The sequence below is a fragment of the Lampetra fluviatilis genome, chromosome 2 (assembly GCF_964198595.1).
Source record: "Lampetra fluviatilis chromosome 2, kcLamFluv1.1, whole genome shotgun sequence".
NCBI classification, from domain to species: Eukaryota; Metazoa; Chordata; class Hyperoartia; order Petromyzontiformes; family Petromyzontidae; genus Lampetra; species Lampetra fluviatilis.
Genome location: NC_136276.1, coordinates 3587183 through 3606268, shown reverse-complemented (window position 1 = coordinate 3606268; position 19086 = coordinate 3587183). Strand labels below are relative to the sequence as shown.

Sequence of the window (19086 nt, the reverse complement as noted above, 5' to 3'; positions counted from 1 at the left end):
TGGTTTTCTCTCACACAACATTCACGAAAATATGTCGGCCAAATATAAAACAAATATATACTTTACCTGGACAATAAGTTTAATAAATTGCATGATGTGCTTTATAGCTCAGTACAAATGTTTGAATCTATTGACAGGAGACCGAATGGGGCAGGCAGGTTTTGTGCGTTTCAGGGGACTTTAGCCATCTTTCAGTTTGACGCCTTCCATTCTTTTTGAAACCACAACCACGTGCCGATTTGAATTATCTCGCCAGTCGCAGGTTTAACGGCTCGAAAAACACCATCGCGCCCACAAAACCTACGCACCTTTTCCTTTCTACCGGTGACTTCGTGTCTAGCCTCCTCCAGGACAACGGTAAGTGCCCCTTCAACAAAATGTCGTCCCAGCATCCTTAAACCCCTCCACTGCTTCTGGCTCCCTCCGAATGGTCCCTGGGCCCCAGCTGCTCCCTGAGCTCTCCTCCTCCCCTCACGGCGGTTCGGCAGGCCACCACCATCACCCAAAGCTGGAAGACGGCCTCTAAACGAGCACCCAGCTCGCCAGCAGATTGCAGGTGTCTCCATCCATGTGTGCCGAGCGGCAAGCATGAACTTTGTGACCGGTCACTGATTAACCATCGCATGACTATCACAAAAACGCGCGAATGCCTTTTGAGTTGCAAATCGCCGTGGAAGTCGCTTAAACTGACAGCAGCTTATTAAATCCTTTATATTAAGTTCACTTGCTTGCACGCTTACGACCGTGCAAATCTTTCGGTCGTGTTTTAACCCACTTCCCGTGATCCAATCGAGCTGACATTTTGCACACAGACTCGTTGTGCGTGACAATTTATTTTCGTGAAATTTTTTTTCCAAAATTTTACACTTTTTAGGAAAAAAATAATAATATTTAATTACCAATTGCTTAATGGTGGCAGGCAATCATCTGACCCATAGGTGGCAGCCATCTCAAGCCAGAGGACGAGAGGACTCTAGCCGCCACGCATATAAAGGATTTATAGTGAAAAACTTTGTTTTTACGGGTTAATTTTTTTTTGGCTCTAATTATTTGTCATTATCTTCGAGGACGTATTAATTACGTGAGTGCTGCTGCCGGTGGTGCATTTGGAATATCCATAGGCACGAGGCGTCTGGCGACTGGTCTCTTCGAAATTATGCCTTCGTACATACAGCCCTCGTACACCATTTCACACGGCCAATGTTACCCTGAAAATTTATGATAACCGATTCCATTGATGCCAACAGTAATTTCCTGGTGCGGAACGTAATTATTTTCACTATCAACCCGAACCCGCGAATGAAAATGGTAAGTTAACATTGAGTCGAATGGTAGTCATTGACTGTGATGATAAGCCGTTGTTTTATTGTGTGAAGAGGTTCAAAGTACATGTGAAAGCATACATTTTATTGATTTTACAGCACCTTTGACACGTTGGCATATTCTAGCATAATTGCTTAGATCAGTAATCGCAGAGCATTAACTTCATTCGTGAGATAATAATAATTTACATGTATTTGTATGGCGCCTTCCACTAATGTATCAAGGCGCCTTGCCAGAATATAGAATATAAAATATTGCAATCAAACACCCTGACACGAGTATATGATTGCATATTGTCAACAGGACCCTTAACGCCATGGTACTTACCATGTGCGAGTGACATGGCACGGTGTAATACTGAAACACGTTTGTGAGCACGAAAAGCAGGCGACTGTTGTCACACACACAACTAAGTTTATACGTAAAGGCGTAAACATTTTTTTTTTAACACTTAATGTTGTCTGTTCGCCACGAAGATGAAAGACGTGAAATTCCCACTCTCTTTGGCATGGCCAAACATGCAGTTGCATATTGTCATTCATCTTTTTTAGGGATGAGACTGCTTAAGAAGGTAAGCGAGTGTCGCCTTTTCGTATGTCGGCAATTTTCCGATTGTGCGGCTGCACGGTGCATTCATGACCGATGATGTGTCGACGCGGTTTTTAATTTGCCTAACCCGAGTGAAGTCGCAACATATCTAAAATGGCATTACGTATCTACGTATTTTGAACTTCTTTCGCAAGATACGTAGCCAACCGTGCTAATCGGAGGTGCGGGTTAGGCATTAATCTCATCTCTGGATTTTATTCAATTGAATGTTTTTCTTCGATGGCTCAAGATAGTGTGTGTACACAAAATAGTGTCCACTTATTTTGTGATATTTTACATGCCGACAAACAACACAATACGGAAATATTTATGAGAGATTGTTTTTGCAACTTAATTTTTTATAATACTGTAAGGGTCTTTGGGATTACATCGCGTTATTATAAATGTGTTGCAACCCTCCACCACCCGACACGGCCAATCAGTAAACAATGTGTCACATTAGCAAAACGCCAATTAGTTACGTCTTCAGCCCACCGGTGTGTTTGAGGAGTGAATCCACAACATTTAGAATTTAAGCACCGTGACGTGTCGCTGGTAGTCACATCCAGCATCTTCGGGCGATTTGCCAGAAGAGTGAAGCCATCCACCTGCTTCCAGTCTTAAATATAGCAGGATGACGTCATCGTTGTTGAACCCTATCAGGTTTCGAGATCAGAGGCGGAGGTGGGGGGGTATTGTAATTATATAATAGATTAGTAATCAGTTAATTAGTTTGTGATTCTTCTATAAGGAATTGTAATATGTATTGTGTATTACTTAATAATACGCTTCCAGGCTGCGCTAGGTCTGTAGTTATCAGAGCGGTTGAAATTATTTGTATCTTTCTCCATTTCGATAAAATATTCTCATTCATCTAATTAGTCTTGGCCAGTAATAATTAGTTTTGTATAACACTTCAACGGTATACAAATTAATTGAGTGTCCTTGTTAGCACGCATGTTCTGCCACTGCTGACAGCTGTGTTTTAGATAATTTAATGTTCCTTTGGTGTTCTTTTAGTCTTACGCTAATATTACGTCCCGTCTGTCCAATATAGCATTTACTAATTATAACTGGCCAAGACTAATTAGAGAATCCATCGAAATTGCGAAAAATACAAATAATTGTAACCTCTCCAATAGCTAAAGACTTTGCTCAGCCTGGAAGCGTATTATTAAGTAATACACAAAACATATTACAATTCCTTATAGAGGAATCACAAACTAATTAACTGATTACTAATCCATTATATAATTACAATACCCCCCCACCTCCACCTCTGATCTCGAAACCTGATGGGGTTCAACAACGATGACGTCATCCTGCTATATTTAAGACCGGAAGCAGGTGGATGGCTTCACTCTTTTGGCAAATCGCCCGAAGATGCTGGATGTGACTACCAGCGAAACGTTATACTCAAATTCTAAAAGTTGTGGATTCACTCTTCAAACACACCAGTGGGCTGAAGAACTAATTGGCGTTTTGTTAACGGGACACATTTTGTTATTGATTGGCAGTGTCGGGTGGTGGAGGGTTGCGAAAAATTTATAATAACGAGATCTAACCCAAAAACCTTTATTATTAATAATACTGGTCGCGAATGTCTACGTGTTAAACTTAATGTTTACATTTCTTTTAACACTTTTGTAAAGTATCTTTGAAAAAAATACCTCCTTGATAGCTTAACTTCGCAGTTACATTTTGATAACATCCATCATTTTCGAAAAACGTCTCACCAGAGAGTGTACGCTCTCACAGCAGTCAATTTCAAATGTGGCAACTCAAATAAATACAAATAAATACAATGTCTTTTAAGTACACAATCACAGTGCTGTAGCGCGAGCAAATTGACGTATGGATCAAGGTGGTTTGAGAGAGGGCTTCAGCTCTGCCATTGGGAGATTTAAGTCCAACTCCTTAAGCCGGATGCAAGTCTGAGAGCACCTCCTAGGACGTGCAATCGGTACGGGGAAGGGGATTCCTTGCTGCGAGGTCACTCAGGAATTCCTCCACAAAGGATGACGGTACACCCAACCTTCTCCCTGTGGTGTACACACACACACCCACACACACAAATAAATACACGTACAAAGAAAACACATGCACATTACTGCACATTACTGCACAGTGCACAAGTCGAGTCATATGATGTACACAGACTACCTTACACCACCAGCATGTACACCCTCCCCACCACATAAGTCTTCCCCATTCACACTGAAATGCCCCGGATATATTTTATTGAAACAAATTCTGCCATTTAAATTATGAGCACCGTCTCATCAGCATGTTAAACTGCTTTAACCTATCCCATCGTATTACCTGGACGTAATATACAGCTACAGTTTCATACATAGTTTATGACAGGTTGCTGCTGTATGCATGTTCCATTATAAGAATGGATAATGAAAACGCCTCTGAGATGTATTTTCTTAGATTTTCACACCAGCACATCCCATCAACTGAATCTCTTTGAAGGGCACACATTTACCAATATTTCCTGTGTAGTCTGACAGTAAGTTATAGACTGTATTGGTATCAAGCACAAACTAAGCCAGGCTACAGCTCAAGTGAAGATGGTGTTGCTAACATCACACCGATTAATCCGTCTCACATATACTGAACATCTGTGGAAAAAGAGCTTTGTAGCTCATCGGATTCCTCCAGTATAAATAAATATCCTGATCCCGATTCTGACACGCCAATGACGATACATTGCAGTAGGTAACCATTTAAGGCCGAATCATGCGAGGCAAGGAACAAGAGTATTTCATATGTACCAATGATGTGTAGGGTCAGGAATGGAACCACAATTGGTAAGATACAAGTAGTGTACAGAATGTGCTACCATTCCACCAGCACACAAACACAAAGACCCCCTTTATAGCCTTTAACAGACTGTTGGGGCAAGTGCTGTTAGCGAGTACTTTTGAAGGCCAACATGGCACACGAGGGAGTGGGTGGCCAGCACCATACCCATCCACCTTCGTCTCCCCGATGGTGATGTTCACACAATGCATCAAGTTCTCATTTTTGGCTCAGTCGACCTAGGAGAGGCCCAGAACTAAGTCAGATATCCATCCCTGATGTTGGCCATGAGCAGAAAATTGAACTTGAGTCGCCTGGTTCGTAGCAAAGTGCGCTAACCACTGCACTACCGCTTCCCACACACCCATACACATGCTCATAGTCCTCATCAATGGTTTCTGGGGCTCACTCACTTCACGGAGGAAGTACTTAGGCACGTGCTCTGTACCAGCCTGCACACGTGCCCTCTCCTCAGCACGCTGCCACTCCTCCAGCTTGTGCTTATGCTCCGTTGCGGACGCGATGTCGCCGGCACGCAGAGCTGACGTCACCTGCTGCCACAGCCGCCTGGAGCAAGACGAGAGGCTGGCTCAGGTGTGATCGGTGGCAAGACGTGGGCGTCACGGTGGCTAGGAGATGTTAACTACCTCGAACGGAATACAGGAGGTCATGGGTTCGATCCCGACCCCGACCCTGACACCTATATATATGGAGTTTGCATGTTTTCCCCATGGTCACGTGGATTTTTCTCTGGTTTTTTCTTCCACAATAAACGTGCGTTCAGCATATTTGGCTGCTATAAATTTCCACATGATAAGCCACTTCGTTGGGCTATTTGTGGCCAGGTCTCTTCTGAAAAAGAGCTATATAGCTCAGTGGGCCTTACCTGGTAAAATAAAAAAATCACCGAGGGGAATGGATGGATGTGACCATCATCAGCAAGGAAAACCGAAAAAGATAAGTCTTTTATCTTGTCATTATGAGCAACTATGATTAGATAGTATCACTTCCAAAAACAATATTAATAACAACTTAAATTGTATATTATGTACGTTGATTCAGCTATGTTCACAATAATTTGATTTAATACACTTAAAAAATTACCAATTCTATCCCACTTTTACGACTAGAAGCAGGAGGGGGACGAGAGTCAATCCCATTAATGTCCTGAAGATGGCAGAATATCACGCTACACCGGAGAATGACCTTGAAAAATAAAAACTCTCTCGATTCCATAAGCCCCAACTAGCACAACCACAAAAGACAGACCAAGTCAATGTTTCCATCATCGGCCACAAATGCATCCCTCCAAGAATTGTCAATACATGTCCGAATGGCATGTGTGCACAGCGCACAACAGAGTGAATGAATAACAGGGTTGAGAAAAGGGGACTGGCTGGCAGCGATACAAAAAGGATAGGGGCACGATGATTGGTCAACAACCAAGGTTCAGAAAGCAGGACAGATTACCGGGAGTGCATGGGCTCCTGGCGTTCGATGGGCTGCACATGTTTGGGGATAATGAGCATTGTGGTCGTGTCCAAGATGACCGTCTCCCCAGAGGTGGTGGTGAACTCCAGCAGGCCGTTCCACTCGCCTTGAGCACGTGCGAGTACAGCCCCCTTCTCAACGTGTCGCACCTCGCCAGTCACCCTTAGAGACACACGCGTGGACAAAAAAATGTCAGGCGTGCCAAAATGTCAGGTGTGCCATTAAAAATGGTAAATGTGCCCGGCTTGTAATGTATAGCTCATGTCACTTCTGGCAGAAAGGCCTTCAATAGATGGAGCATTTGGCCTAATCTTCCGTGCTGATTAGGCATCTTGGAAGAGATACCCACACTTTTTCCCACCATTTGCGGCCTGCTAATCCACTGGGGTGGACCTATTTATACTTCTGTGTGGACAGATATGGGGATTTCTTAAATCCAGTGTGCTACCCATTACACTATGGCAGCATCCTACATTGTAGATATTGGAGATTGTTTTTATTTAACACCTATCAAGGCTGGCAGAGGTGTGATATGGCTGGCATCACGACGGCCTGCTTTCATCTAGCAAGTGCTTACGTGCAATGCACTGAATTTATCTTGGGGTTGTCCATAACCAAGTTCAGATATGCCTGGCCATGAATCAAACTCAGATGACCAGTATCATATCAGTGTCAACTATTATATTTGTCCGTCAACCATTACTGTATACATTATGAATGGCCTTCAGTTCAAATCTTTAGCATTTCTCTAAGTACAATTATGTAAAACATTACTCCTGTATTAAAGGAAAGGTGAAGACAACTTGAGTCATTGATTACTGCGGTCCGTTATCTGCACATGTCATTTCCACCTGTTACCTATGCATACTTATGAACCAATGCATTCTAATGACCTCCATGGGGTGTGTCCCCCTAGACCAGGGGTCGGCAACCAAAACAACAAGAAGAGCCATTTCCTTCCAATTCGGTACAAAATTCAGTATTTCAAGAGCCGCAATGCATCTATGTACATACATACATATCGTCAAGAAGCAGCCCGTAAAGAGCCGCATGCGGCTCCGGAGCCGTAGGTTGCCGACCCCTGCCCTAGACCAACTCATAACTTGTGCACGTACTGCATAAATTAATTTACCAAAGACTCAGCTGCTGATCCAAATACAGTAAAACCTCGTTATTTCGGTATATGATCATTCGTAATTGGGGATAATTCGGCACAGGTGCACTTTCGGCATATATACAGCATATTAGTAATTCTCCATGAACCGAACTGCCGTACCGAATGGTCCAATTTCCACATATGCGTGGACTCCACGCGCCACGACCAAAACAACGACTCGGTCGAGTGGCGGCGTGCGTGGTGAGCGTTACTGCAGACCTGTTGCTTTGGACTTTACCTTGTTGATGCACTCTGTGCAAGCCAACCCTCTCAGAAATGTCGTCTGCACCTACATCAAGAAGTAATGGAAAGGGACTGACGTATAAATCCTTTAGTCTATGAGACAAATCCAAAGTTTGTATAGAACTGATGAAGGTGTGTCAATGCGTATGGTGTGTGAAAAGTTTGGAAAACAAATTAGATTTTTCTTTATTGGGGCAGGAGGCACTAGGGAGTACCATTGTACATAATTTGGAATATTGGATAATTCGGCAAGGCCAGAGCCCCAAAAGTGTCGAATTAACAAGGGTTTCCTGTTCATCTTTTCTGTGTCATCCAGTCTTCCAATGCTTAAGTGTAATGCATGTAGGACCCATTATACCGCTGCTATCTTACCGCCCTTTTCACCTGTGCAGTTTGCCGCCATAGAAGGGCTTGGTGTGGAAAGTTACGGAAGCAGCGAGGCAAGTGCGGGCACAGGTAATGGACACTTTTCCTCCCAGCTCCACCCAGGGTACGGTGAGAATGGAGCGAGCGTATCCGCTCGGCAGCGTGAATACGTACTCCTCGCCATGCTCCTGCAGCCACAACCTCCCTGTGAAGATCACGCTGCTATTAGTCGGTGATAAGCAAAGGGAGGCATGAAGGTATGCGGAGTTTGCAATGAAAACAGTCTCTGGTTGTCATACACAGGCGGCTCGATTAGATTTATTGTACAAATCCTTGTGCGTCTTCTAAATGATGTTCTGAGATTTAATGTAATTTCTATGAGGATATTAATGTATATATCTGTTGAAAGAGAAACGTGAGTGTTTATTGGAGCATTATTGGAATTTAATTACGAATAATTTTCAACTATGTTGGGATGTTGGCTATGATATCACTTATTGGACTATAACCATCTGTGCAATATCTCTGGGATAAATGGGCAATGGCAATACTGTACTCGCCAAATTATACAATTCATGTAAATGACGTTGCTACACTCTGGCTTACCTTCCCCGACCATGGAGACGCCCACAGACATGCCTAGGAACTTGCTCTTGGTCCACAGGTGTACGTTGAGGCACATTCCCAGCTCCGCGCACTCCACATAAAAGGCCGATACGGGTGGGTGGTGAGACACCTGCTCTGCCACGAACCAAACACGGTAACACCCGTCTTCACCGGCATCCTCTCCTCCCGCCCGCCTCCTGCGGTACGCCACACTTGACCTCGGCTCGGGCTTCTCCCCTGAACTAAAGTCAGACTCCGTTCCACACCCAGGTGAGTTCTTCATAGACCCAGGACTGACTTCCTTACAGCTTTTCTCCATCACCAAAGTACGCGGCACGAGCCAAGAGCAGCGGAAAACTTCGCCGATGATGGGGTTGTAGGGTTTCTTGGCAACGGCGCCCTTGCGGCCCTCACGGAAGGAGGACAGGTAGTACTGCAGGAGTAGATTCATGCGCTCCTCTGCAGTTTGGCCCCACGCCACAGCCAGGAATGCATCCGTGTGCGCCATGAAGTCGGAAAACATCTCCAGCAGCGAGCGACACTCCAGGATGAAGGTGGGCAGCACCACCTGTCCACGTGGGTGAATGCATATGACAGCCAATGCTGTGTGGTATCGTGCATTGCCTTGTGGATTGGTGCAGTTATTGTGAATAGCGCGAAGTATCGTTGGGTGTGGTGCGTTATTGTTCTGTGTGGCGCGGTATCTCTCTTTGTCGTGGGTAATGCTGCGCACACCTTGGTAAGGTCCATACCGAGCTTGAGCTGAGACAGCATGTGCAAAATGATGCTGCAGTGCTCCTCCCCTTGGGGCGGAGGCAGATCCAGCTCATCAAGTTCGCCCTCATCGGTCAGATCATCCTCGTCGCAGTCCTCTTGTTCGCCACCCCAATGTGGCCCGTTCCACCCCACTCCCTGAAAAGAGACCATTTAATCCTGGGACAGTCCAATAAACTGAAAAATGTACCCCGCTGAAAGGTTGAAGTAGCGTCCCTGTCTGTGAAACTAACATACGAATCTGCAAAGAGTAATCCAAAAATACTTCTACATTGCAAACTGTTACGATTATCAATCATTGTTGGTTGTATAATATAAGTTACTGGTTGTATAATTATGCGGGCGGTCCCCGACTTAAGCGCGGTTCGACTTACTTCGATCCGCGCTTACGGCAGATCGCCAATGGCCACACGCACGTTATTACGCACGGCGGTCGGACGGCACTTACGGCACGACGCTGACTCGGGTGCCGGTTCTGTGCACAAACGTACGGCACATCGCCCAGTGAGTCTGCCTCTCCGACGAGCTCCGGTGCTCAACCTCTGTGTATTCACAGTGAAAATTTGTAAAGCATTTTTCATTTATTTCATCCTTCAAAATGCCTGATAAAAGGAAAGGTCAGTGTTTGAGAGATGACCCTGATGAAGGTGCTGCTTCATCCTTAAGATTTCGTACAGTAATTCCCCCTATTTAACTGCAAATATTCAGTCCGAATAATCCAGGAATTACGAATAATTGAGTGAAGACATTTCTAAATACTATTATTGTAATTAATATATGATTGGAAGTTGATGAAATCTACTATTTGTATTCATATTCCCATTATATGACTAGCTATCAATCATTCTCCAATCATTCATTCCATTCATAATTTACTGCCATCAATTTGACTTTCACACATCATCACAGATTGACCCATTGCTACCTCATCTATTCCATTCACCTCTGCTCCACCATTGCATTCATAGGTTAAGGCGCTAGATCAATTCCGTTAAGATAAGACATATATAAAAAGTTGCGTACCAAACCCTTGGTCATGAACGCAACAGACCCTTGGTCATGAACGCTACCCCCTATTATATCATTGTTTCTGTGGGCAAATCAGTCTCGACATACGTCGTCTTGACTTACGGCACCTTTTCTATGAAAGTAACCCAACGTAAGTCCGAGTACTGCTTGTAAACCAACAATGCACTAAATCTAAATGCAGCATCGAAGCTATTGTGGGCAGACAGGGAAGACAAGGAGACAAACCAACCTGCTGTGCTGAGATCGAGACCGAAGAAGGTGGTGGAGCTGGCTCCGACTCAAGATGAGAAGTGTCCAATGTGCCGTCTGGGGCATGAGAGCACATGTTCCCGGGGTTCACAGAATCGCACGGTGCCACAGGAGCTACCACGACAGGTTGCAATGAGTGGACTCTCCCTGGGCAGGTGAGATTGAAGAGGACGAAAGCAAAAGAACAGGGTAAATATCACCTCTTATTTTTCTTCATCTCGAATCCCCCTACCATGGTGCGACTCTATATAATGAGCCATACCCTACCACCACATCTAGAAGAATCAATGTTACCGAGGGGTCAACAATCATCGCTACCACCAAGAGACATAAGTGCATCTGTATTCAAGGAAGCAGTAATGTACAAGTTCAGTCCAGGAATTCATTGTCGGCCTTCGGTTAGTTATTTTTGTTTTTAAAACCCCAATGATACTAATTCTGAACAATGTAATACTCACTTAATGTGGAAAATTATAATTAGATACCATAGTTGGTAAACAGGTCAACAGGCACATAAGCAGTGGACTCCTATGAATACCTTAACTGGACTCACCACGTATAACTGTAACACACAAACAGCATAATCAATATTAAAACGTCAGAATGTCTCCCCGCATATGATCCTGATGGCGGTACCCCGGAGTACCAAATAATACAAATTGGCTGAGGCAATTCAATACTTTATTTCGGGACACTATTTTTTCCAGGGGTGTACTTAACTCCGCGACTGGGGTACCAATCAATCCGAAATCAGTGCCACTCCGTGATGTCGAAACGCAGAGAGGACGATTGCGCTGAAACCCTGAACGCTCGCGGTACGCACCATAGTGGTGCATCGTGTCCAGCTCGTCGAGATGAGTCAATTGCCGCATCGCCGACCATCAACGGACTAAAAATAACTGCATCACGGACATTATGCGAGAGCCCGGGTACCGTCATAAGGTTCATATGTACTTTCAATCTCTTGTGTTTTTCAGTTTTTAAAGCCTTACGTTCATGTGTACCATTTGCATGTGTGAACTGTACCTTCACAAAGTGTTTCACCAAAGCAGTCATTATAATGTAGATTCAGGGAAATGTAAGAATATAATGCCTTATTTTGTCCAGTACCTTGTAAAAAGGCAAAGTAGAATGCATGTTTAATTTTATCCGATAAATCATCGATTGCAGACAATACAGGCAAACCATGGAAGTGAATTTAAGTTTTTATTTATTTAAATTGAAATACAAATAATAACATTTTTAATTGATTCTTCTCCGCAAAATGTACATTCTTTACTTTTTATGATACAAGTAGTTTTATTCTGCATTGTACAAATGTTAATCAGCACTCCATAGACTTTTGAATATTTACAAAACTACTTTATTTTCATTACAATGTTTGATTGTCTTACTTTATCATTTGAAATCTTCTCCCATCCCATACTTAACCCAAATCACTTGTTCACATAATGCATGTAATGTTCGTTCTATATTTTCCAGATCACCCTTGGAAAAGAAACCTGCTGTGTCGAAGAACAGCACGCTCCAAACATGCCGAGTTGATCGGTGGACATGGTGCGTGGCCAACACAGCGAGTTGTCCCATGCGTAAGCGGCCAGGCGAGGTGGCGGATGCTCACCCGCAGGGTCTGCCATGGCCACACTGTGCTGCTGACCTGGAGAACTCCCGTCACCGTCACTGCCTCTGCCGCCCCCACCGACCCTGGCCCGCCCTCGGTGGGTGCGCGCCGCACTACGCTGCACTTGCAGCAGGTGCAGACAGGCGTGCAGGCAGCCAAGGGCTGAGACGGCCGATGCTTTGAGCAGAAGGAGGTCAGGATCCAGCGGTGTGATGCGAGCGTGTGAGCGTGGCAGAGCTTCCATGGTCAATGCCAGGGCACGCTGCTCCTCATAGGCACGCACCAGCATCTGGCACAGACACACGCAAAGCTGGGACGCGGGGGGGGGGGCGGCATGCTGATCTACAAGCAGTGCTAGTGCTATGGGGATGCACAGAGCTGGCAAGCACAGCTAGCACAAAAGTGTGAGTACGAGGAACGAGCAGGCTGAATTGGTTTGTGGAGCTGGCTCATGAGTTATTGTAAGCAAGCAAAGTTAGACAATGAGCTAGCACAGAGTACTAGGTTAAAAATAAGTGAACTTCACACCCTCACAAGCAGAATAAATGTTAAATCCACTGTTGCCATGCAAACACACAAACAAATACGTACAAATGAAGAGGACAAAAAGTATACAGCACAGCAAAGATTTGCAAAATTAACAGTAAATGTAGGTGAATATAAACATTCAGTTGAGTGACCACAAACCCAAAAGCCATCCTTTAGTAACTGCAAGTAGAGATTGCCACACTTTCAGTCTCAATAAGCCTTCAGTAATAAGCCACTGCATTGTAGATCTGTTTGTATGCAAATCCTATCTAATAAATTGAACATGGGACCAAATTTTCAAACGGTCACAAATGTATTGACACTTTTTTTTCATCAAAGTATTCTCATAAATAGGGGTTGTTCGGGGGCGTCTGTGGCGCCCCTCACAACCATTTACGGCCTTCGGCCAGGAAAGCCACGAAAAAATTGCACACGAATGACGCATTCACGCAAGCACCCGATGCTCCATTTTTTTATTGTATTATGTTTTGAATTATATCATTTTATTTCTTCACTAAAAGCTTATATCATTTTACATCTGGAAGACTTCAATGAAAAGGACATTTCGTGTGAATTTTCTCTCGTCGTTAAGTAGATGGCCTTTCTGGGGATTCGGTTTGATGCAGACTTTCACCTGTTTGGGATTGTGGGATCGAGATAAGGCGACAAAGAGCTGGCCGTGCGAGAAGACCGCCGTCTGCAGATCGATTCCAATGTAATGGAACGTCTGTCCCTGCGCCTCCGTCGTTCATGCAGGGGGCACGGAGGTTTGCAGCGCCCCCTGCATGAAAACGACAGAAAGTGCAGCGTTCATCACAGATAAAGTTGTGCGCTTATATAAGAGTATTTCTCATGACTCACCCACTGCGCATCGGACAGCCAGTTGTTTCCATGTATTAAAGTCTTGCTGCCTGGATATGAGTGTCTTTTATCTTCAGTAGCATCCTCCCTTGTCCCATATGGCCTTCGCAGTAAGGCCCCAGGAGATAGTGCTGACCTCTTGACCCCCGAGAGGTAGAGTTCATGACCCAACACAGGATTCATCTGACACACACACCAACAGATATCAACACAACAGCATAAACATGATCATCTACATCACCCTTATGCAAATGCTGTCACCTTGAATACCGATACATGTGGGAGGCATTAAAGAAAATGGCAAGTGGTGAATTTAATTACTGCAAACGATTAACAATATTCTTTGACCTGCGCACACAGTGGTATGCAATTAGAATATTGTGCAATATTTTACGTGAATATAAATTCTCAACACATTAGTTTTGTGATACATCATATTAGGGCTGAGCTTGTGACAGTTAACCTAGAGCTAAGCAAGGGAAACCCACAATTCCTGCAAATATTTCCATTGTAAAGTTGCTTGCTAGACTGCATCGGGCACAATGAGTAAACGACAAGGTGAATTTCTGCACAGTGTGGAGAGGTACAGACATCTGGAGCTCACCATGCCGATGCAATCAGTGTGGTGCTGCGCACACCCCTGTAGGCGGCTCACCCAGTGCTGTCTTTCCCGCGCGTCCTTGGCTGTTCCAGGCACAACGCAGTATGTCAAGTCACGTCACGCTGCAGCACACTTGCTTCGAGCTCATCAATATAAAGAAGCATGCTCTATGCCGGCCTATGGCAGCTGAACCGTGCGCACATGTTGATTAAGTTAATGAACCAAAGACTCGGCTGCTGAACCCAATGCATCTCTCTGTGTCATCCAGTCTTCTAATGCTCGAGTGCAATGCACGTAGGACCCATGATACCACTGCTGTATATCAAACAGCCAAGAGTAAATACAACTTCTTGATTGGTAGTTGTTGAAAGTATGTTTTCATGTTGTCATAGAGGAAGACCTGTAGGACAATGAGAATGTTCTGCCCTCAACTTGATGTTGGCATTGCAAAAAAAAAGAAGAGCTTGGCTGCTTCAGCAAATATGAATGTCAAATATCCATTGGCTCAAAGGGTACAAGATAAACTGTATTTTCAACAATGTTACCTCAAAGCTTCAAAAACACATTCAGCAGTGTGTGAGCTATGAAAGGTCCATGCAGACAAAACATTGCCATGAAAATTGCCTTATTGCTGGTGTTCCTGCTGTTACAAGAATAATTAATTAATGCTTCCAATATTTCATGAAGGTCTCCTCTGGAAATGAACAAAGATAGGCAGTCTATAGGTGTGTTATGGGAATAGTTAATCAACATTTAACAGGTACATACACCTCAGGGCATATTGTGTTTAACAGACATAATTAATCGAGGAATATACACGTACAAAAATGTAAAAACACTAAAATGTAACTATTTTTTATTCACCAGGCAAAGCCCACTGAGCTGTATAGCTCTTTTTCAGAAGCGACCTGGCACACATATAAGCCCAACGAAGTGGCTCATCCAAGTGGAAATTTACAGCAGCAAAATAGTCTAAAATAAGCTACCCCCCATTGTCTAACGTACCCAAAATCTGTCTACTGTAGAACATGAAACAGATCCAGTTAAAATGTGAAGGTCAATAGCAGTCCTGAGTATGAGACGTAAAGCTGTCACTTGTTTGGTGTTGATAATGAAGAATCTATTTTTTGATGGAGTTGTTACCACAGGGAATTCAAAGCAAGCTTTGAGAATCGCACTTACTAAAGTAACATATTTTTTGTCCTTGGTGTAACCTATAAAAGGTGGTTAAATAAAATATTATATTTATTCTAACTAGGTATTTACCTTTAAGACCAGAATTCAACCTTAGTGCAGTTATATAAATAGCAATGTACAATATGCCCTGCATTGTACAAGTTCTCGATGCTGCCAAAACAATATATTTTTTAGGCTTTGATATTCACTAAATTATAAATAATGAAATCTACTTCATGGAGTGCTTATCGAAGTGTACATGTGTGCTATTCTCCTTATATGATGCAGAGGATCTGAAATTGTATCACAAATTCCACCATACACATTTAAAAATAGGAAGCAGCGGGTATCAAACCACACTCAACCGGAGTAGCCATTGCTGTACCTGCCATTTGGATTTATGTAGAAATTTTTTCACACCGTACATAGCCAAACATGGTAATCTGAGGTTCGGGGAATCAGAGGTGTGCATGGTAGTTAGTGTGCATGTGGCCTCTGTACCCCTCAGGCGGTACTGCTCCCCAGTCACGGTGATGATCGTGAAGGCATAGGGTTCCTCCTCGCTAGGAGAGGTCACAGCGCCCGCCAGAGCAATAGTGCCCCGTGGTTTCTGGCCTCCCTGTGCACTATGCTCATGCACGTGGTACTCCAGACGCCCCTCAGCTCCAACCAGCACGAAATATCTGCAGCACAGTGGCATCCATACTCGGCATATAGCAATTCACCCCAAACAGCGATTCAAGCACTTGGCACGATTTAATTCAGAACATGATTTTTTAGTTTGTACTATTTCATTTATATTGCCTACATCAAACGTTCTGTCTTGTTCTGGCTCATTCTCGTGGCATATCATATAATAGCAAATAATTAGCATATCCTCCAAATAATATATGAATAAACACAATGTATCATTAATTTATTTAATTGTTAATTCAATTGCATGTCCAGTCTAGACACAAATTTACTCTTAATCGTGGCATGATTGAGACTACTGTCCTGCAAAGCCTCACTGAGTTTCCAGATTGTTTTCAAGAGGGTCCTCAAATACAAACTGCTCGTTAAAGTACATATAAGTAAATAATAATGATCATCTAATTTAACACGTGTTTGTTTGCAGACGCTTGTAATCCAAGTGCGGTTTTACGGATGTGGGCTGCATGTTGAGTACTTTTTTTCCTCCGAAGCTTTCGTCATGCACTACTGTGTCCAGTCAGGAGTTGAATATAAATACGCACAGCAGTGCGTGTTGTGCAAGCTTGAGAGGAAACAAATCTCATTTGGCAGCCCAACCTGTGACAGTGCACTTGGAATGGTTGTAGAGTAGAACCCCTGTTAACGACTAATCGCTTAACGACGGGCCTCCATAGAGCCCAATGTGTAGTGTGTAGTGTAGTGTTATAGTAGTGGAGTGTAGAACCCCTCGTAACGACCACCCCTGTTCATGACTAATCGCTTAACGATGGGTCTCCATAGAGCCCAATGTGTTCGCTTACCGACCATTCCCCTGTTAATGACGGACTGTTGTTGGTGCAGTAAAAATATTAATTAATGCATTGATTACCCATGTTTCTTTTAATATTATGTGTTTGTAGTGTTGTTAGTATCGTTATGTGTTAAAATCAATTGTTTAAATATTATAAAGTAATTTCGATTTAAAGCTTTCATGACTGCAGGGATTCATCTTATTGGTTCTTTCGGTAAAGTCACGCAGAAGGGAAATAATAAAATAATACAAATAAAACATAATAAAATACAATTCTCACGACGTTTTGGCCACAACGCAAGCAGCCATCCTCAGGTCTGTCGGAAAGACAGTGTCTGAAGACGCTGTCTTCCCGAAAGACCTGTGAGAATTGTTTAATTAGTATTATTTTATTATTTCCCTTCTACGTGACTTTACCGAAAGAACCAAGAAGATTATAAAGTACGTTTTTTGGGTGAAAAAAGATAACTTGTGATGCAATCGGAATAAATCAAGCCTTTCACATGTATTTCCTATACTCGCTTAATGATCGGTTTCGTGGAAAAAAAGTGAATTTCCTTATTTTACACATTTCCTTATTTTAATGCCCACACCGTTGCCATTGCAATTCTGTCTTACTGAAATCAATGTCTGCTCCGTCAGAACCACTCACCTGAACTGCCAACCAGTCACCAGGTTGGTGTACTTCTGTAGGTAGCCAGTCAGATTCTCCCACTCACTGCTACAAGAAAACAGGGCAATGAATTACAGATCGATTAATGCCTGAACTGTAGCATTACTCACTCTCATAGCTCACAGAGCAAGAATAACCATTAACAACCAATTGGCAATCCCCACACTGCATAAGTCATGGGGGGTTATTTTGACCTATGAACTGCGTTGGTAAGTGCGGGTTAGTTAAAGGGACCATTCGCCACTTATATAAACCATGACCAGCAGTCAAGTTCAAGTCGCCGGGTTCAAAGCGCAGTGTGCTTTCAGTAACCACTGCCAGTAACAGCAGCAAATCTCTCAGGAGCTGCTGTTGCGTAACTTCGCCTTCAAATAGCTTTAAACATGAGGGTGGGTGGCATTATTCCCATCACTTGAGAAAAGTGTTAATATGAAAAAGACGGCAGCTGCCCTTTACCTCTGTCGCTGGTGCTCCGAGTTGAGTGCTGGTGGTGGCTTACAGGGCGCACGGAACACCACGGCGTCTGTCACCATGTCTTCCTCTTGCTCCATGGGCGTCCCCATCACGTCTGCACGCAGCCTTTGTGCGGGTTCCATGCCTGACTCTGGCTCAGATACTGGCCCAGACTCTGTTGCTGATCCTGACCGAGAACCAGATCCGGCTAAACTTGTTTCAGAGCCAGACCCTAAGACAGAATCCGGTCTCGGGTCAGACTCAAACCTTGGCACTGGCTCATTCCCAGGCCCCAAAGTGCACGGAGTAGTAGGACTAGACCCAGGTCCAATTGCATGTTCCGATCCAAACAATGGCACGGACCCATCCCGCGGTCCAAATACCGACGCAGGCTCAGATTCAATCCAATATAAAGAACCAGACCCAAAGCCAGACTCAGACGCTGGGACTGACCCAAAGCCAGCTTCAGACCCAGGTGCTGCCACTGATCCAAGTTCTAAGCCTAAGCCAGACCCTGGTCGAGATCCAGGTACAGATTCTGATCTTGAACCGCACACTGGCCCGGCCCCTGGCCCAAGTTCGGGACCAATCTCAGCCTCGGCCCGGGTCCCTGGGCCGCCGCCCGCTGACATCGCGGCCCCTCGTCTCCCGCTCGGTCAACAGCCGCGGCGTCGCTCGCCCGCGCTCGGTGTCGCACCGCACGCGGAAATCATCGCCCGTGATTGACGAAGAGATTGGCGTTGATGGACGAATCGATTCTTCGTAACGACGACGCGGTCCAAAGGCGACATCAAAAATAAACCACAAATCACGCCCGGTGGGTTGGTGGTGGTGGTGGCCGGTGACCTCCGACCCGCGTGACGCGGCGATGATGCCCCGCCCCCTCACGCTGCGAGCCCCGCCCACGCTAAACCGGCCAATCGTCTGCCAAGACGCACTCGGTTAGACCTCCAGTGTTACGTAACGCGTGTAATCGTCAAACAACTTGCCCTTAGAAACGGAAGAACAAATATCTATATAAATAGCACCGTTAGTAGGCGACGTTCCGGGCACTGGC

At 44.4% G+C, this 19086-nt stretch overlaps 1 protein-coding gene across 5 annotated transcripts; it reads right to left on the bottom strand.

Annotated features, from left to right (window-relative positions):
- Positions 1-3252: 3252 nt before the first annotated feature.
- On the bottom strand, positions 3253-19067 carry LOC144939873 (oxysterol-binding protein-related protein 11-like). 5 transcript variants are annotated; one of them, XM_078866738.1, is made up of 13 exons: positions 18033-19067; positions 17556-17624; positions 15922-16103; positions 14248-14327; positions 13644-13826; positions 12291-12564; positions 10614-10780; positions 9317-9493; positions 8582-9149; positions 7994-8180; positions 6190-6372; positions 5133-5286; positions 3253-3953 (listed from the first exon to the last, which is right to left on the bottom strand). In XM_078866738.1, exons 1-13 carry the CDS (start codon positions 18659-18661, stop codon positions 3909-3911), a joined length of 2898 nt encoding a protein of 965 aa, XP_078722864.1. In that variant the 5' UTR covers positions 18662-19067; the 3' UTR covers positions 3253-3908. The 5 variants fall into 5 exon arrangements, with proteins under 5 accessions (XP_078722864.1, XP_078722861.1, XP_078722862.1 ...); XM_078866735.1 differs by having other exon boundaries at positions 12255-12564; positions 18033-19066; XM_078866736.1 differs by having other exon boundaries at positions 12255-12564; positions 17556-17621; positions 18033-19066.
- Between the last annotated feature and the right edge of the window lie 19 nt (positions 19068-19086).